Here is a 20,376-nt window from a genome sequence, read left to right on the forward strand (position 1 = left end):
GCATTAAGGGTTCTGATGGAAGCCACTGGGAACCAGGGATCTTCCCAGGGGAGGCAGCTGATCTGTTGTCTGCACCAGAGCATATAAAGAGCGCATCCCTCTGGATACGGGTGGACTGAACCGCATGGTGTGTTTTCTCCCTGTCAGCCGTGCTGTACAGTATCTGGAGGCTCACTGTGGCCTCACCCTTGAAATGCAACACTTTGTGGGATTCCCGTCTGAGTGTAGAGCTTGGAAATAGCCTTTGGAAGCACTGGGTGCAATTCTACACCAGCTTTTCCCCCTCAACATGTACTGCTCTGGACAATACTCATTGTCCACCTTCCCCAGAGGGGCTGTGGGTGGTGGGATTTGTAGTGGCGGCCAAAACGGGGAGGAATGCAGTGTAACTTAGCGGCCTGGTGAATCCCAACAGAGGAGACCCGCTAGATCCATGGGATTGACCCCGGTCACCCTCATTCAGAGCAACAGATTCATGGGGATTTATTTATCATTGCCAGGCGGAGTGTGGAGATGAGAGGCCAAAGGTGAGAGAAAATTAACTTCCAAGGGGGCACAGAAGAAAAAGTTCCTCTTTGGAGGGACTACAACCCCCATCATGCCCTCAGGCAACATGGCCATTGTAGTCCTTAAAAGAGGCTTCCCTGTTTGCCACTCTAGCCCTCCTCGTTATCCTAAGAAAGATTCCGTCTAGAAATCCCCACTCCGTGGTCTGTCTCTCCCTCCCCGCCTCTTTCCTTTGCTCCCATTGGCTGAGGGCGGCGGTCGTTCGTCCCGCGCAAGCGCTGTCGGGTCGCGAGCGAGGGGGCGTGTCCTCACCCCGGGGGGGGGGCTCAAAAAATGGCGGCCGCCGGTAGAGCAGGAGGACTGGCGGCCTCGGGCGGCCCGGTGGAGGTGGCGGTCGTGTCGGCGGCCGAGGCCTCGCCGGGGGCCGGAGGCGGCGGCGGCGGGTCTTGCTGCTCGGTGTGGGAAGTGGGCTCCGGGGCCTCGGTGGCCGCCTACCGCGGGGCTGGCTGCGCCTCCCGGGGCCTGGCTTTGCTGGGCGGGGAGCATCTCTTGGGGGCCCAGCTGGGCAAGGCTTGCATCGGGGTCTGGGAGCTCCAGAGGAAGGTGAGGCGGGGACAAAAAAAGGACCTCAAAATAACCAAAACCCGGAGGTTTTTTTTTAAGGACTACAACACCCATCATCCCTCTGTGGGTTTTTGGGGGGGAACAAGGGCTTTGTAGTCAATGAAAAACCCCATTTCCTTCTCCAAAGCGATGCTTCCAAGTTCTGGGAGGCGAGATGCATTTGGAAAAAAAAAGAATCCCCCCCCATCTCAAAAAAAGGACATTTTCCTAAGCTCTGGAGAATGAAAGAGGGTGGTGGATTGAAGACAGGGGAGGAGGAGAGAAGCGGCCTCGATTCATTGGTCCATGTGCAGAGTGCAAGGGAGGGGATGCCTAAAAAGATGGATGGATGGATGGATGGATGGATGGATGGATGGATGGATTGAGCTTTCAGACCACCCAACCATTGGGGGGGGCAATTTACATACCCAAGCCAACCGACCAAGACTAAAAAGAGTTTTTGCCAAAGGTATACCTTCGAATTTAATATAAATTAGTGTCTATAATTTAAGCACTTATCCTCCATGAAACAGTGATTTGTTTCCTGTACTTTCACCCAGGAAGATTTCCCACTTCTTCCCATGACAGAGAAGGCTCGCTTCTTACAGCCCCAATTTCTTATTGTTAACTTTGTTTCCTATGGGAAATAAAAAGTTACTTTCCTGTCCTTCCCCCCAATCAGAAAAAAGATTTTCATCTCTCCTTTAAAGTCCTCCCCCCACAGTTTCCATGATACAGTATAATTATCCCCATTATCTCTTAGATGGGCAGACTGAGGCTTAAAAAAAAAAACTGGTCTCAGATGGGATTTCTGGAACCTTTTTTTTGGTTTTAAACAAATCTCTCCACCCACACTCCAGAAATGGCAGCCAACACTTTCTTTCCTGTTTTATTCTTCCAAAAAAAGATTTATCTAAAATGTTTTTAGCAGCGAGACAGAATTTGAGGCCTCTTTCTTTTTAAAAATCTTTTTGGGTCTCTTCGCCTGCTGCTTTCGCGCCTGCATGCATCCCAAAATAAGCGCCTTAAAATCTCCCCATGTCTGTCTTGACTGTGCTTTACCAAAGCCAAAGATTTTCCCCAGAAAAGCCAAATTGAAATTCTGCTGGGTTTAAACTGCCCAGTCGTATCTCTTCCAAAAGCAAGAGGAGATACAGTGGAAGGGAAGCAGCCTTATGTCTGGTATGAAACTTAATAACTAAAGTCTCCACTTATTTAACTTATTCTGCTTTAAAAACATAAGCATAAGCTCTGATGGGTTTCCGCTTCATCGCTGAAAAGGGAGATTAGAAATGCAGACGTATTCAGCCGACTAGAAATGTGCAAGGACTCTTGCTTTATTCTGGAGAAAACAGCATTTTATTTTAAAAGAATGAGCCATGACCCTTCCCCCCCCCCCTTTTCTAGGATCAGCTCCAGCAGAAAATCCTATGCCCAGGACTCGTGACCTGTCTAACTGCTGCCCCCAATGGGCTCTACATCCTGGCCGGAATCGCTGAAAGCATTTACTTGTGGGAGGTAAGCAAACGGGCGATGGCATGGAGATCTCCCCACGCGGGGGCTAAATCTTTGCTATTCTAGATCAGCAGCTGCCGGGAGCCCATAAGTGCGGAAATGAAGAGATCAACAAAGCGACGAAGCCAAACAAACAATTAAAAAAAAAAACCAATACAAAACAGTGTGCTTGAGATTTGTGGATACTGTCTTTTCTACAGGAGACATGTTACAAAAGCAGGGCGGAGGGTGTGTGTGTGTGACACCCAGAATACAACAGGCTGAGTCTTCAGCCTTTGCTTGTCCTCGTTATTGTCTTCAAACAGGTCAGAAAGGCAACAGACAAGAAAACAGGCCTCCTCGGGTTGGCCCATAGCTTTCCTGAAAACTGTGAAGTTAGGAGCTTTCTAAATTTCTGCAGTGAATTTGAAATGGCGCCTCCCGTACCTGGGTTTACAAGCTCCTTGGTGGGTGGGAAAGAGAGTGTTTCTCTCCTGTAACACCAGGGATCACCTTTACTAGAGAAATGAAAAGATGCTGAGTTTTAGTTTGAACAGGAGAGAGACATGGTGGAAATTATTTCATGGGAGAAAGCGGCACCCTAGCTGTTTCCTCATTAGCTGCTTTTCAGAGGCGTCTGTGAGCTGGTCTGTTCTCCCAGTGGGCTCAACCCTATCTCCGTCAGCAGACTCTTCCTCTTGGCTGCATCCAGAGGAGGACCAAGGCCGCTGGCCCTGCTCCGTCGGCCCAGTCGGCTTTGGATCCCGCCGGGCTCGGCTTTCCCGCTTCTGCTGGCGTCAGCGGCTGTTCCGCCCGGCTGCGTCACTGCCGACTGACCTCCTGCTCCTCTCAGCAGAACCGGATCCAGCTTGACCTCCTTCAGCAGCTGCGTTCCATCTGGCTGCATCCGAAGGAAGGCAGGGTGGCTACGTCCTGACGAAAGCTTGACTGGCTTAAGAGTCTCTCCCTTCCCAGGACTGCTTGTGTCAACAGCTCTTCCACCACGCATATCAGTTTAGTTTGGACCAGCTGCTCGGCAGATGCCAGGGAGTGTAAGAACATACGAAACGGCTGTCGGCTGAATAAGATCTTGACTCTCTCTGCCCTAGTGCCTGACTGGCAGCCGTGGTTTTCGTAGGGTTTTGGGCAGGGTTCATCCCTCGCCTTACCTGGAGAGCCTCTGTGTTGGTTTTTGTCACCCTAATCTCTGCTTCGAAGGATGACAGGCTTGGAATCACCGTGATGCCTTTAATGAAATGGTGGAAGGCAGTGAAATTGACCGACAGGGACATTGACCAGGTTTCCGGAGTTGGTCAATTTCAAACAGGCCAACTTGGCTCCAGTTGGGTTCAGTTTGCAAGCACAGAGATACGGACTAAACGTTAGGAAGAGTTTTCAGAGTATAACAGCTGTTAAAATAAAGGCTCTGTGAAGATCACAGGCTCTCCTTTATTTGAGGTTTTTAAGCAGGGTTTTGGGTGGCTGTTTATCAGCCCCACCGTGGCTGTGGATTTGTTGATCCTCTAGAGCTGTGGCTCCCAACCTTGGGTCCCCGGATCTTCTTGGACTACAACTCCCAAAAATCCTGGCCAGCACAGCTCATGGTGGAGGTTTTTTCTGGGGGAGTTTTCATCCAAGAACACGTGGGGACCAAAATTTGGGAGCCACGGCTCTAGAACAATGCCAGTTTACCCAATGGCTTCAATTCCCTGGCTGTGATTCAGCCCAGTCCGAGGAAAGACTGACATAGCTGGGCCTGTTTAGCCTTGAGAAAAGAAGACAGGAGAGCGCTTTTCAAAAACTTGAAAGGTCGTCCTACAGAAGAGGAGCAGGATCCATTCGCTGTCCTCCGAGAGTGTAGGGCGCGCCATCCTGGGCTCAAGCTTCAGGAGGCCGGATTTAGGCTGGATATCTGGAAAAACTTCTCAACCGTTAGAGCCGTACTACAATGGGACCCGTGGCCTCAGGGGTTGGTGAGCGCTCTGACCCTGGAGGCTTTCACCCTCTCTCAGATCTGGGACCCTGCCCTCTGTTAGATCTGCTTTAACTTGGATTCCTGCCCTGCATAGGGGGTTGGACTAGATAGCCTTAGCGGGCCCCCTTCCAACTCAATCATTCTATGATCCTGGGTTTTTCAAGTGGCACAGAAGCTAGCTTGCAGCGCCCACCTGTGAGTGGTGTGATAGTTGCCCTCTCTGTTCCCAGCCTCCAGCAAAGAGAGGTTTGGGCAGGCTTGACCGCCTAGCTTCCCTTCTGACCCTGCAGTAAGACCTCGGCTGAATCGCTCCCTCCTTTGAGCAGACCCATTGAAACCCACGAGGGTAGTTTCCATTTGCCTTCGGTTCCATGCATTTTGCCACTCTCTTTATACCACGCGAGGGGTCAGGGTGCTTTGTTTTGGGAGCAGACATTTGCAATTTGGATCTGGCCCTGAGCCGCCTGGCCTCCCCCCAGCTGAATCTGGCTTTCCACGAAGAAGCTCTGAGCCCGGGTGGGCAGAATGTCCCCCACGAGTTACATCCACCCCATCCTGGGTCTCCCAGAGTCCCCCGCCTTCGCTCTGAAGCATCTCCCACCCACCGAGTTCTTCCTGGCTTCTGTCTCTCCCCTCCTCCCCTCCATCTCTTCGACTGCAGGTGTCCAGCGGGAACCTGCTCGCCATCCTGAACCGGCACTATCAGGATCTCTCCTGCCTGGCTTTTACGGACGACAGCAGCCACTTTCTCTCGGGGGCGAAAGACAGTCTGGTCATCGTGTGGAACCTTTTCAGGTACGAAGCGGAGCCCGCCTGGGTGCCTGAGCTGCCTAGCTCTTTCCTGCTTCCGTTGACTGTTTCTGTAAACCTTTTCTATGTGAATCATTGGTAGGGAACTCTCACCGTGTTGATCATTTTCCCCTCCAGTTCCTCCTCAGGTGAACCACGAGGGGACGGGGGATGGGACTCTTGGATATTCGGCCAATATGCGACAGGGTTTGGAGGTGTAAATAACTCCCCTTTTTTGCAGTCTGCGGCTGGCTTTGCATTTTAGCGAAACCCTTCCAATTTGCAGGGCGGGTTCTCGCTGCAAAGGAAGGTTCTTTGAATTTACCTGTTTCGCTCCTCGGTTGGTAAAAGCGGATCCCAAAGGAAGGATGGGTGGGTGGGTTTCATGCCAGAAAAAGCCTTTATGGCTGCTTAAAATCAGGACCCTGGCAAGAGCCGCTGCAGGCTTTCTGTTGTCCGTCGTGAACAGAATATGCTTGAAGTGGAGAAACGGAGCCATTAGATGAATGGAATTGTTGTTAATAGATGGATGGGAGGAATTGGGAAGCCAGGAGTTTCTCCGCCAGAGATGGTCTGTCCTGCAGAGAGATTTTTATAGATGCTGGAGAGAACGCAGTTCTGGGAAGCCTTCGCTTTGAGCAAGCTGCATGCCAGTCCCTTTCCAGCAGTGGGTGTTTCCTCATTGGCTGCGGGGTGGGGCCCCCTCGGCTCTTTTCTCCATATCACAGTTCACCCCGACACTGCCCACCTTATCTTGTCCAGTTCTGCCACCCGGAAAGTGCCTTTGGGGGGGAAAAAGCCCTTTTCTCCCCTCTCACGTCTGCCTCAAAGTTATCCTCCAGCTGGCGCCGAGCGCCTGACCCTGCACCAGGCAGAGGTTGGGCACCAATTAGCCCTTCCTTAATTGCTTTGGCCTTTGCGGGCAGACGTCCGGCAGAACGTTTTCCCAAATCCCTCTGTTTCTGACGGCTGGGCTCCGTCCTCTGATGACCCTCTTTTCTGATCCTGGACAGGAGCCCAAGGTCAGGAGTTGCTGTGTCCAGGATCTCCCAGCCGTAGCCTTTTTAATTTCGAAAAGAGTGTACAGCAGAGTGACGCCCCATCTTAGATGCGAGCAAATCCCTTCTCGTTCCGTTTAGGGAGGCCTCCGTTCGGGGAGGAGAGCCTTCGGCTCTTCCTAAGATGTGGGTGTTCACAGATTAGTCAGTCAGTCTGTCTGTCTGTCTGTCTGTCGCTCCCTCCCTCCCTCCTCTCTCCCTCCCTCCCTCTATCCACCCACTATCTGTCTGTCTGTTTCATGCATTTTTAAGCAGTTCTACCTAAGGAGATTCCCTAACTTTTCAAGGCTGATATTAAAATACGGCCTCCTGAGGCTGACCCCTCCCTTTGCCCAACAGCCAGGCTGGCTCTAACGCCGCTTGGTCAGCCTGGAGCCTCCCTGGCTCAGCCCGCGCGGAACCCTTTCTCCCTCCTCCTGTTTATGATGGCTGGAAAGCAGAAGGGTGCCCTTTGTTTCCCCCAGCGTGCTACAGGCCGATCTTGTCCAGAATGCCGAGCCCCGCCACGTCTGGTCACGACACAGCCTCCCCATCACGGACCTCTGCTGCGGCGTGGGCGGCCCAACAGCCCGCGTCGCCACGGCTTCGCTAGACCAAACGGCCAAGGTAAAGTTGGGTGTTCGAATCCTTGACAGAGGCTGGACTGGATGATCTTTGGGGTCCCCTTCCAGCTCTGCTGTTCTTAGATTATTAGATTGTTGTTAAACTGATGTCCAGGGACCTTTTAAGGAGAAAGGTGGGGTAAAAATATTTTAAATAAATAAACTTTTTTTTGTATGACGTGTGTAAAGTCTGGGCTCATCCTTGCCTTCCTCCCCCCCGCCCAGCTCTGGGAAATCTCCTCTGGGGACCTCCTCCTGTCGGTCGTCTTCGACGTGAGCCTCACCTCGGTGGCCCTGGACCTCACTGAGTATCACATGTTCTGTGGCGGCATGGATGGCTCCATTTTCCAGGTGGACCTCTGCTCCTGGGTAGGTCTCACCCTGCAGGCGGCTGTGTTTCTGCCTCTTGACGGTCCCCCTTTTGGAGGGAGAGGCAAAGCTCAATGTCTTCGGTGTCTCAGGCCAGCAGGGGATCCCCTTGCCATCCCTCCATCCCTCTTCTGCCTGCCGGATGAACCGATGAGGGGAGGGGCACCCTAAGGCTCATCTAGTCTCACCCCCTATCCAAGGCAGCAAACCAACGATGAAGACACGCTTTACAGGCAGCCCTCCAGCTCTTCTGAGCGTGTCTGTTTTGCTTTCGAGCGGCTTCTTACCCCCCTCCGCGTGGCGTTTACTCACAAACTCCCAATTCGAATCCATGGGAATTGAGTCCTGGTAGAATATGCAGCCTCTTCCAACTTCTACACAGCCTCCTTTTAAATACTGGAGGGAGAGTATCAGCCCTTTTTTTCTGTCTCCAGCCGAAACATACCGAGTTCCTTCCGCTATTCCTTTTTGTTGGGGCGCTGTAGCTTAATGCATTGATTGGGTGGCTTCCGGTGGACGGAGAGGCGGCCCCCGCCCGACGCAGTGTCAGTGATTTTGCCTGCACTTTGCTTTACACAAAAGTATGGGTTTGGATGTGGTTCGTAAGCTATTTCCTCAATGCCCCCTCCCCCATTTGCTTTCCTTACAGCCGGTCCAGAGGGAAAGAGGTTTCCAGACTGAGCGGGAGACTGGGAAGACCTTTAAAGGACACAGGTGAGTGCTCTCCTGTCTCCCTTCTTTTCCCAGACGAGGTGGGTTTGATTTAAATTAGATTCATTTACATCACGAGTCAAATGAGAGAAAAAAAGAACAGCTGGAAATCAAAACGTGGTTATTTTAACTCCAATTGTGATACGATTTAAATCAAAAAGGTCCCTGCTCCCAGATATTCCTTCCCCAAGGGGCACTAATGTATCTCAGGTGGCGGGGGGTGGGTGGGTTTTCCTCCCCATGGCTGCTTTTCCATCCTGATCAAACTTGCTAGGCTCGGTGGAAGGTTCTTGTTTTGATCCTTTTCTCCTGTCTCCCTGCTCCAACAGGAACCAGGTGACGTGCCTGTCTGTCTCCACCGACGGGAGCCTTCTGCTCTCCGGCTCCCACGACGAAACCGTCCGGCTGTGGGACATCCAGAGCAAGCAGTGTGTGCGGACGGTGAATTATAAAGGTCTGTGTGGAGGATTCCTATCTGATCAAATTTAAAAAAGTATTTTGGAAACACCTTGAAAGCACAGCAGATATCTATTCTATGCAGTTTTCTTAGCAGCCAACCATGTGGCAAAAATCCAAATTCAGAGGTCTTTGCCTCTGTGTGGGTTTCTCTAAGGCAGGTCGCACCAGACGTATCTTGTGTCTTTTTCTTTAGTACGGTGGCAAGCTTGATAGATAAGGGGAATTCTGTGAATGTCATATATCTTGGCCTTGCATACTGTTAGTATATCTTGGTCTTGCGTGTTGTTGAGGTTGGGCTAGATGCCCGCTGAGGTCCTACGACCTTTTCATTTCTGTCATCTAGAAGGACTATCAGACAGAAAGAGCCTGATCCTTCTAAATTCAAACAAAACTTTGCATCTTTCCTCGCCGTTTTGGAGGAACGGGGCCTGTGGATATACTTTTGCTGGCCCCGATCTCCGTGGTTAGGAGACGGGAAAATATTTTTGCGTCAACCAGCACGTGGTTTCCGTATTTGTCTGCATGGTCCTGATGGGTTTGTGGGTAAATCCTTTCGGCTCCCTGAGCTGCAGAATTCCCCCCCCCTTTCGGCGCTGCAGTGAGCAGGGGAGGGGGTTGTTTTCCAAGGGGCCAATTCTGTGCGCTGTATAATCTTTGCTGTGCATAATCTTTGCTATAATGAGCTCCGCGTCCCGGGCCCTGCGTCGTTTCTGCTTCATTACCGACACAACATGATTTACTGATTCTCTTTAGCTTGGACTCTCTCTCTCTCTCTGTGTGTGTTTTTAAAACACCGAAGGAAACACTCTGAACATTGGCAGAAAGGGGGCATTAAAATGCGCACGACTGACTCTCAAATGCCACGGCGTGATGGGGCACCATCAATTTTTCACGGCCAGGCGTTGGCTGGGATCTCCAAAGCCACACTGTCCTATCACAGCGCGCAGGAAGAGCCAGGAGCCCGTGTAACAGCGTTGTGGTATAGATAGCGTGCGGGACTGGGAGAGATGGTGCAATCTTGAAACTCTGTGGGTGACATTAATCCCAGGACTGGTTTGTCTCGGCCTATCCTACCTGGTAGGGTTGTTGTGAAGCGGGGAGAAGGGAGATTAGCAGAGCAAAGACCTCGCGGCCATTAGGAGAGTTTGTTTGGTGGTCCTCGAAGCAAAATCCAAAATCAGGAGGAGACCTTTGGTCCATCACTCAAGAGGGCCCTCCGAGTTAAGCTTTCATCAGACTTTATTTTAGAACTCCAGAGCTGGAAGGGACCCTATAGAATCATCCAGTCCAGCCCACGTCAAGGGGTCCCAGTGGGGGATTCGAACTCCCAACCTGAACCCCTGAGTTACTTGAAGAACTTGAGGCCAGGAGAGAAAACAGAAAACAGAACAGTTTACCCTGGCGAGACATTGAAGCCCCACGATCTCAAGTTTGAAGAAGATGAACGCTGTGAAGGTGAAGAATCGTTCTGGGGTGTGATGGCATTAACGTTCACTCTATGGATATAAACCCACCCCTCTCTCTGTGGCTCTGTAGACTCTTGGGAATCCCCAGATGTTCTCCGACTTAAAACTCCCCGTTTACTTTGCCGTTTACTGTGCCGGCCAAGATTCCTGGGGTCTGAGTCCAGGAACATTTGGGGATCCCCCGGGCTGGGAACTAGACAGAAAAGTAGCCAGTCCCCCAGTGACCCCTCTGTTGTGGTTTTTCAAAGCAGGATGCCTTCGATGGTGGCAGAGAAGCAGAGGCACCGAGAAACATGGCAACCCTTTTATCAAGACAACGGCCGATTAATTTAGGGGTGTTGAAGTGACCCCCATTACTGTGGTTAACAGCCTCTGGGTTTGTTTTCGTGTTCTTAAGCAGCGGATTCCCATTTGCTTCTTTAAAAAAAACAACTAAGTTTTATATAATCACCTTGTCCTTTCTTTTTCCCTCCCTCTGCCAATGGACTAATTACTTTTCCCACCCTTCAAAACCCAAGTGCTTTTAAACTGCCTGCTTTTGTCACCACCCGAGGGAAGCAATAATATTCTTTATCTCGGCAAAGCAGGGCTCCCGATAAGAGGCGGCTGTCTAGGACATGACTTGCTCCCATTCTTGCATCTTTTCAGGGTTCCCTTGCTTTCCCACCACCCGTGGCTGTAAATCCTCCGCTCAGAATAAGCTGCCAGACAGTCCCTAATAAGGCGTCTGGGAGCCTTCTCCCCCCTCCCAAAAAAACAATGTGATTTAATAAAGGCGGTGCATGCCTTCCATCGAGAGAGCCCGTTTTTGCATTTCCGATCATCAAGGGAGCTGGTTTTTCACCCTGGGGGCGGCTGCGCGGAAGCCGTTCTTCGGCTCATCATCCACCCTAAACGGGTGAGCGGTTACCCCAGGATGAGCTGATCAAATGGCTCGGGGCTATTTACCGAGGGGCTGATGTTTGAATCTCCCTGTTGCCCCCTTGCATGAGTCTCTGCTCTGCCAGGCCGAGGTAAAAAAAATCACCATGTGACCAGCTAGGCTTCTTGGAGAGCGAGAGGGCTACTGTATTTTGCTTTTTTACTTCTTGAGATTCTACCCTCAAAATTCTAGATCTCCTCCCCCCCCCCCCCGCGTACTGGATCCTGCCTAGTTTTTGAAGCTAAGCTGGGTCAGACCCAGTTCATCCACAAAGCGGAGGCCAGAAGGCAAGGTTGGGCATGGTCTGCCTTGAGCAGGGGGGGCTGGATCCCTATGACGGGCTTCTCCCTTCCAGCAGGGCTGGAGTAGCTCCTTAAGTTTTATAGATCGACTCTGGCAGATTTCTGCATCCAGAGATGGTTCACGTCCCTTTTCGGAAGGGAGGTGTTCCTACCCTTTCTTTCCTGAGTCAGTTTCTTAAATGATAGCCCTGGCTCAGCCAGTGGTGGATGAAGGCTCGAGGGGCCCGATCCTTGGGTCTGTAGCCACTTTCTGGCTTGTGACGGCAGCGGTCCATTTATTGAGGACCAGGAGGGCTTACTGGCTTGGATAGATATGCAACTGATAGAGAAGCCCTCACCACGGGCGTCTGCGGGTGGGAGGCCACATAGGGCCGGAGACATAGAGCTGGGTGCGAAAGATGCTGGCAAGAGACTCGAACCCTTTGAGAGGAGCCTTTTGGCAGCCGCCAGCCCGGCATGACAAGGGAAGTTTCCCCCCTGGCATCCTCCGCTGTTTTGTGGAGCCAACGGGGAAGAGGGTGGGAGCAGCCGGGCGCTTCCTCCCGAGTCAGCTGGTGGAGCGCGAGAAGGCTCGGCTTAGTGGGAGGATGCTGAGTAATGGCTTGGCCAGACCAGGAGCCAGCTAGCCCTCCTTGCCACAGAGCCCTGCAGGGCGGGCCGCTATTTGCCCCCCCTTGACAAGTCGTTCCTGCATTGCTGTTATTTCCCCCCCCCCAAGCTTCCTTCTTTCATTGTAATAAATCTAATAATGTGTTTGTGTGTGAGAGAGACAAAGAGCGAATGGGTGGGCTGTCAGAGGTGAGCAGAGGGTTGGGACGCAGCCCAGCGGCCTGTGTGGCTCATTGCGGTAATTAAAGCCCTCATTAACTCCGGGGAGGGGTGCATGCCATAGATCATTACCGGGAGACAGCTGCAGACGACCCAGTCCATGATGGATGGGTTGTTCGGCAGAGGACAGTGAGGTTTGGATGCTGTGTACCGGATCCCACCATTCCCTGTAGCCGCTTTTCCAGGGGCTGCTTGCTGGGGGGGGGGGGGGCTGGAAATTAAGCACTTGCCAGCAAATTAAGCATTTAGGCAGGCGGAAAGGGGAGAGAAAAACCTTTCCCAGGCCCCCCACACACACGTTTGCTGGATGCAAGTAAAGCGTGCTTCGAACCCGGTAATTGCAGGTTGCATTGACTGTCCTGCTTTTTTTTTCCTGCATGGATTACGACCTAAAAATACTCAGTTGCAGAACCGTAAAATCCTAAATGATGGGAGCAGTTAGCACGTCCCAGGGGCCCTATCAAAGCCGCAGCGTTTACATTTAATCTCCCGGCCGTCGCTTGTTAAAAGTACAGTTAAACAAAACCTTGCCATTGTGAAGGAGGTGGAGGGCCAGGGTGGAGAGGGCGTAAATTCTCCATCAGTACGATCTGAATGCAGCAGTCGTTCTAAAGGTCGAAGGCAGGGTTAGAATCGAAAGAGGTGCGGGTTCTGCTGGGAGCCCGGGTGCCGGAAGGACGCCAGAGGGTAATGGACGGACGGTTTGGGCTGGCAGACAGCAGTTGGAGCATTTGTGAAGCACGAAAGTGTACACCTTATGCCACAGGGCACTACCTTTGCTGCGGTCTGAGGAAACGTGCCCCCTCCAGCTGGTGAGAAACAGGGGTTTTCTTTGCCGATGTATCTCGCATTTAACGTGCGGCGTTTGGGCATGTGATGGTAAACATGGGCAAAGTTTCACGGGTGAAAGCAAGTTTCTCTGAGGAGATCCCGTGGTCATTGGGAAAGCCACAAGGGGAGGAACGCCCATCCTGTTGAATGTCTCGTTTGACCCCAGATTGCTTTCCGTCTTCCAGGCCCCATCACCAACGCCTTCCTCACCCTGGCCCCCGCCAGTATGCTCAACCCAGACAGCAAACCCAGCGTCCCTCTGCCGAAGTTCAGCCGCCACCTCCACGGCGTGGAGAGTGCCGAGAACCCAGCCGCCGATGGGCTGACCCTCTGCCTCGGGCTGCACCAGAAGGTAGGGGAGTCGTGTTGTCTCTCTGTTTGTGAACTGCGTGATTGTTTGATGGAGTCGGATTGTGTCTCTGCTAGCGGCCAGGACCGCAGACAGATGGTCAAATCCCAGCTGGTGGGATGCAGATCTTTGAAACGGAGTGTACCAAATGTTCTAGCACAAAGTCCCATCGAGGCAAAGAAAATTGGCTTGTCAGATACACCTTCCTGGTGGATGTCAATGCTGTCACGGCTGGGGACATCATGTCTGGGTTTCTGGGGATCTGAGACCTTAATGCCGTGTGGCAAAACTATTAACGGCAGATCGACAGCCGCACGACATGACCGTTCAGCTGGGCCCTAAAGCATGCGTCAAACATGTCGTTGTGCTTTCCAACAAAGATGGGTAGTTGGTGCGAAAGGCGCAGGCTTTGGGAAGGAAGGAAAGGACCTTAAAGGGTCCTTCTGCACGGACTCCCCCACCCTTCGCTTATGCCCGGTTTTCCTTCTGTTGGCAAATACAAAAAGCGGTTGTGTAATCCACCGCCAAGTGCGATTTTGGGACATTTTTGGAGCCGCGATGAATCCTTGGGAAGTGGGACTTCACGTTCCGGTCTCACTCCCAAGGTCTTAGAAAAACCTCACGGCTAAACTGATGCCTTGTGGCGAATCTGGCCTCGAAGACGAGATCAGAGCGGGCAGCTTCAGGAGACAGGGCATCCATTACCCACCCACCCGCGGCGTCCCCATCAGAAGCTAAGTTTTGGATCTAATTTATTTTTTAAGAGGGGGAGGCGAGCACCAGCAGCCGCAGCCCCCTCGCTCCGAAAAGAAGCTATGCTTTCTGGATACTGCAAACAAGCTGATTCTTCTTTCTCTTTGGAAATTTCAACGGAATGGAACTGCCTTGCGATTTTCGATGGGGTTAGCCCCCCTCTGTATTTCCTCTCGGTGCTCCTTCCAGTCTGCCCTCGTTGGGCTGACAGAAACACATTTATTTCTCAACCGAATCATGTCTTTCTGGCTTGCTGGGGAAGAGCAGCCTGTGATGGAAAGATTCAAGGAGATCATCACGCTACACACGCCTGTGAACCATCGCTCACGACCGCTTCTCGCCCAGCCCTTCTGCCTGTCTTCCCCCTGAAGGGTTATCTCTCCTGGCTGTCATCCGTCTTTCCCCGAGACTGATGTGGCTGTCCAGCTTTGTGATAGATTAGCTCTTCCTTAAGAGAGGCCTTGGTGTTTTTTTCCCCTAGCACAGGGCCGTTGTGTCCTTTCAGGATTTTATTTTTTCCAAACCACTCAGGCAGCAGCCGGCATGTTCTCAGAGCCAATCCCCCACCTTGCTCGGTTGGTCTCCTTCGTGTTCTCCAATGTGGCGAGTTTGCTTCTGGTCGAAGCCACACTCTGCACGAGGATCTCGAAACTGGCCTCTGCAGTTGACATGTTCTGGCATGCGAAATCTAGAAAGCGACACAGGTTTCTAGTCCTGGTGACCGCGGGGTAGGAGAGAAATCAGGGAGCCTGGTAAAAAACATTACCGGTAAATGGATTTTATTTTTTTTAAAAAACTTTGTGATTTGTTTTTCCTCTTTTGCATGAGAATCACTGGAAGAAGGTGAACCCCTCCGAGATTCCTCTCTCTAGAACCCCCAGTGTTTGGAAAGAGGTGTGTTTATACCTCCCATCAGATTGTTTTTTTTAAAAAGCCACGCAAGATTTTGCAATAGATCGCAAACAGTCCCAGGCAGCCTCGGTGACACTATATGATGCATCAAACCCATGAGTAGCCCCTGAATTTGGCAAAGCACCAACCTAGAAGCGATTGGGTCTCCCGTCTCTGGTCACGGGCGTCCGCCTTCTGGGGAAGAGGCCGGGATTTATAGAGATTTATGAAAGACAGGCCTTCAGCCTCCGAGAAGCAGAGGTGAGAGAGGATGTTTCCTCTTCGGATGATCACAGCTTGGGACCGAAACCTGGCTCATCCTCTCCAGCGGCTTTCCGGCTTTCCTCTTCAGGACCCCAAAATCTCTCCTGTCTAAAACCCCCTGGAATAACTATTTAAAAAGGTGAAAATTGGTTTAGAAATAGTCCTGCATCGTAGGAAACCAAGTTAATGTATGCTTTGTGACACGGAGGCTGCACATCAGACTTTTTTTCCAGTATTTATGTACTTTAAAGTAAGATGGTCTTTAAAAGTCTCTCTTGATAGCTTTCAGCCAAGATCCTAGTAATGCAGGGAAGCCTCTGTGTTCAGGGGTACTGTATCTGAACCCCTGTTCCCACGGGCTGCTTCATGCAGTTCCCAGAAGTATTTTGGGAAGGGCTGATTCAAGCCATGAGATTTTTGCGAAGGGTTCTCGATGGCAAGAGAGGTGGAACGATGGAACTGAGCCCTCCTGGAACGTGGTGGGTTTCCCTTCGTTTGAGGTTCTTAAGCAGAGTTTGGATGGCCACCCATTGGGGATCCTCTGTTGTTGATTTTGCTCCGTGGCGTGGGGTTGGACTAGATGATCCTTGGGATGCCCTTGGCATTTCCAGTCCTAAGATTGTTAACAGTTTCTCCAGGTTTCTGGCAAAAAAGGAGCCTTTAATCTAGCTGGGATTCGAGTTTAAAGATTTTTGTTTTCCTTCTAACAGGTTTTCAGCAACCCCTTCCCCCCCCTTTCAGACAGACCCTGGACTTTTAAACTGCCTTGGATGCAGTAACCTTCACAGAGTGCATTTCCCGCTTTGTGCGGGGTACATATTAGGGGCTCGGGCCTTTGCTGCAGTCCCTCCGTCTCGTGTGAGGAGGTGCAAAAATATATATATCCCATTTTGCCTTCTGCGTCTCCAAGGCAGAGCGATAACCATCAGTGGGAGGATGGAGAGGCAAGAGAAATCTAGGGCCCTTGACGGGCCAGGGCTGCAGATCCCGACATTAAGCGCGAGTGATAACAATCTTTTCTATCTCCTGTTATCGGCAGCTTGTCTGTTCCTAAATTAGAATAGCAACTCTCGGGCTCAGCGTGCCTGCGGTACTTGATGAGCTGCTGACTGTGTCAGAGAGGGGCGGAGAGAGCGCCCCCCCCCCTTAATCTTGAGCCAGCAGAAGTGGCCGGGACGAGAACCCCATGGGGGGGGGGCTGGCGCACCGTTTCCCTGGCCCTGTGATCCGGCCGTTTCCCGTACCGGCCTTCTTGCCCCATCGCTGGAGCTGACATTTTTTACGGGCTCTTCCTGGATCTCCCCCTGCGCTTCTAGAGTCAAACCAGAAAAGGGTCAGGGAAGTTTTTCCCCTTCCCGTCCTCTGCAACTGGATTTATTGAGTTTTTCGCTTGCCCCCAAACACTCTTCTGATTCCTTCTTCCCAGGAGCTTGGCCTTTTTGGTTGCGGCTCCTCTAGCAGAAAAAGGACTCGCCGCTTAGCCCGGCCCGTGCTGCCTCGAGCTTCAGGTGATTGGAAAAACATCCGTCCGCGGGAAGAAATGAAGGCTCCCGTTTGGACCCTCTTGGTTTCCCCTTTAGAAGCAGATGCAAACCAGTGGTTGAACGAAAGCAATCACATCCGGAAGGCATCCTGCTCACGCTTCCCAACCCACCGGTGCAGCTCTAAGTGACGCGATCTTCAGCCTGTAAACCTGGATGAACAAAACTCTGTCCAGCTAGCCTGGCCTGACCCCAAAGAAGGCCTTCCAAAAACTCACCAGCACTCATCATTCTTAGCTTTTTCCTCTCCCAACACTGCAGGCGACCAGCTCAAGGCCATCAGATTTGCCGAGTCCCTGTTCCTAGATAACCCCTCCTCAGCAAGGGCGGCTTTATTTATTTCAGCCAGCTTTCTCCCGGAGTGGAGTTCTAATCTTTGTCACCAGAAGCCTAGCTGGATTCTTCTAAACGTTTTTATTTACGACACGCCGGCTGGTTCCCCCATCTGTTTCATCAGAGCAGCGCTGGAGGGAACCCTTCCGAAGTCCTGCTGTCTTGGCTAATTTTGTTTTCTTACTTACAGTTTCGGAATCTTTATGGCCACCTTGATGGCTTGGGGGGATTTTTGTGGTTTCCCCAAACCCAATCCTCAGGCTGTAGCCGGTGCATCGGTTTCTGGGACCGGGGAGGAAGCAAAACATTTAGGTTGAGGATCTGGGGTGTCGTTGAACAGATGGATGTACAAGGCGTGGTAACGTGATCAAGAAAGATCTTAAGAGTTCTCCTGTTGCTTTCCTCTCCATATCCCAGAGGTTCTTGGGGGTGGTTTATAGGCAGAGGCTCCTCGATCGAACAGCTGCCGAGAAGCCCCCTGGTTTTAAACCTGCCTCCCTGTATTTAAACACTTTCCCCCCCGTCTCCCACAGGGCTCTGGGGAGACTTCTCTGGAGAAAGCAGAGCGCCTGTATTTGCTGATGTGCGCCACAAGAGAAAAGGTAAGGCACCCTTCCCAGGGGGAGGGACAAATCTGGGGGTGGAGGGCAAGACTGAAATTTGGCCCTTCTGGCCTACAGAGCTGAAGTTCTGCCTTGCTGAGATTTCAGGGGGTGTATGCGCTTTTTTGTTGATGTTGTTCTGTTGGGCTGCCAACACCCCCGAATTTTCCAGGCGGGCTTTTGGGAGGCGCGGCTCAGAAGCAGAAGCCTGCAGAGCAGCGGCGTTCGCCCTCCATCACGGTTTCGACTTTCAGAAACAAGGAAACGTCCCTCTCCCCTCCCCCCCGGTCTTTCTGGAAATCAGAGGTCTTCCTGGGAGTTGTAGTTTTGCTGCCCGGTGGGCACCTCCCAAAGAACTATACCTCCCAGAATGCACCCCCTAATGAGCCCCCAGCTGCCCCTTGTGATTTGAACCAAAATCAAAACCGCCTTTCTTTTCCAGAACCTGATGGGTGACCAGGAGCAGCTGAAGATCCGGGTGACCGAACTCGAGGACGAAGTCTGTTCGCTCCGGAAAATCAACAAGAGCCTTTTTGATTTTTCGAGCCGCATCCTCACCAAACCGGGCAAATAGGACGTTTTCCTGAGCCAAGGGGAACATTCTCTCTCTGGCAGGGCAGCTGTTACCTTGCAATCCTTCCGTTTGTTTTTTTAAGGGGGACACTCCTAAATATTCCCCTTCTCTTTCTTCCCGGTTTTGGGATTAACATTGATTACCTGCCGTAAACGTTACCTGGAAGGATGTGTATCCCTCGAGCTGAAGATATTTTTCAGCTCCCCAGTCAAAACGGGGAAATGAAAACACACCGGCATGCCTTTCCCTGCCAGAACAACCTAGCCTGGAAGAGAGAGAGCAGCATTCACCATTTTCACCCTGAAGTGCTGTTTTTCTCCCTGCGAGGGGGTCATCTGAAAGTTTTGTATGGTTCACGCCAGCCATAACAGGTCACCCAGCTCCATCGGGTCCTTGGTATATGATTAACACATTTCTACCTAGACTTTCGTCTGCTTTGCAGGATGTCTGACACAGAGGATCAGAGCTTGCTGTTAAAAAATCATTCTGCGTCGGTGGACTTATATTTGCAAAAAATTCGACCCCTTCTTCCGGTTCAGCAAATTTATTTTCACGATCTCTTTGTCTCCTCTTGTTTCTTGTTCTGTAAAGACATAACACCTCCAATTCTGTGTCTGAATATTTTTTTTGTATTGTGGTGAGTTTTTTAAAAAATAAAGTTCAGGTGGGTTTTTTAAAAATATATAAACTCATGTTTTCGCAGTGTGCTTCCTTCGATTCGTAGCAAATGGAGAGAGAATCAGGGCTGGGTTCTGTAAAACCTTTCCGGCTTTAAGCATCAGCTCCTCTTCCCTTCCTCTCTGCCTGATCTTAAAGGGGGGGGGACGAGCCCCACACCACCTCCGGCATCATTGGGAGAAAGTGAATAACGGGGCGCATTTGTAAAGTTCGGACACGTCTCCGGAGCGGACCTCCCTCGCCGCTTTCTGTATGTGTGTTTCTCTTTCCAAAGGGGCACTCCGGGGGCCGAAAGACTTGTCCGGTCTTATTTCAACTCTTGGCTCCAGATGCGGTTTGAGTTTCAAGACCCCCCGGAGCTGGCCTGGCCTCGGATGGCTCATCCCTCTGCACCCGGCGCTGGCACTGGTGGGAGGAGACGAGTGCCCCACTTCTGGCCTCCCATAACCCACACCAGCGTTTCTGCCCTGAAGTTATTTATGCCTATCTTCCTCCCCTCCTTTCTCTCTCCACCCTGCATGGGTTGGATTTTACGGTTTTTACGTTCGCCTTTTGGCAAGCCCATCCCTCCCATCTTTATTGTTGCCCTCCAGAGATGAGACATCATTTCATCTTCTCGTCCCGACAGCCCTACAGCAGTGCTGAGTTCGGCCCCGGCTCTCATCAAACCTTGGGAACGTAATCCTCTTCGAACGGCAGAGCTGGGAGGGACCCCTAAAGACTATCCAGTCCAGCCCCTTGTCAAGGAGGTTACTGTGGGGGATTTGAACTTCCAACCTCTGGCTCCGCAGCCAGATATTATATGCTCGTACCAGGCCTAAGCTGGGCTTATAGAAATGTTTCTTTTATTAAAAATATTCATCTATTCCTTCTCACCCACCAGCATTTCCCTTTGAAATATTCTCTAAAGCCAGAATTAGAAGCCCTCCAAAAAGCTAACTTTCGGTGTGTTTTCCCCCTATTAAAGCCAATCTCTTATAACAGATTGAACATCGTTCTTAAAGACAGGTGTAAAACTAAACAGGTTTAGACCCAAATGGGTTAGGGCATCTTGACTTGGAAATAAAACAGGAGAATTTGACAAGGAAGCTTGTCTGATGAATTCCCCGAGCCTCCTACGCTAGTTTTTATGGCTAGAAAGTCTCAAATCGCTCTATGGATCATTTTAAATACCATGATCCCTTGCCCTATGGATCATTTTTATATTTAAATATATGATCTATAACACACACATCTATTCATCTTTTTCATTCAAGTTAGAGGCTGAAAAGAAACAGCATAAAAGGAAAGAGGATGAGGAGGGAAGAGGAAAACATGGGCACTGGTTCCGTCCTTAGCTCGCTTGGGTGATGGTCGGCGTGCCCCATTGAGGAGGCTGGAAAACTTGCTCCCGTTTCCCATCATCCTGGCTGGCAGTAGAGCTGAAAGCGAAAGGGGGAGGTGTAGAAAGAGACCGGGCGAGGATCACATTTCGG

At 51.3% G+C, this 20,376-nt stretch overlaps 1 protein-coding gene across 1 annotated transcript; it reads left to right on the forward strand.

The window, feature by feature from the left end:
* The first annotated feature begins 795 nt into the window (after window positions 1–795).
* On the forward strand, window positions 796–18,911 carry WDR18 (WD repeat domain 18). Its single transcript, XM_020814283.3, has 10 exons — window positions 796–1,110; window positions 2,518–2,628; window positions 5,241–5,374; window positions 6,891–7,032; window positions 7,254–7,397; window positions 8,047–8,111; window positions 8,438–8,562; window positions 13,102–13,268; window positions 17,581–17,649; window positions 18,092–18,911. Exons 1-10 carry the CDS (start codon window positions 841–843, stop codon window positions 18,221–18,223), a joined length of 1,359 nt encoding a protein of 452 aa, XP_020669942.2. The 5' UTR covers window positions 796–840; the 3' UTR covers window positions 18,224–18,911.
* Window positions 18,912–20,376: the final 1,465 nt, after the last annotated feature.

Source organism: Pogona vitticeps, chromosome 7 (assembly GCF_051106095.1).
Source record: "Pogona vitticeps strain Pit_001003342236 chromosome 7, PviZW2.1, whole genome shotgun sequence".
Lineage (NCBI taxonomy): Eukaryota > Metazoa > Chordata > Lepidosauria > Squamata > Agamidae > Pogona > Pogona vitticeps.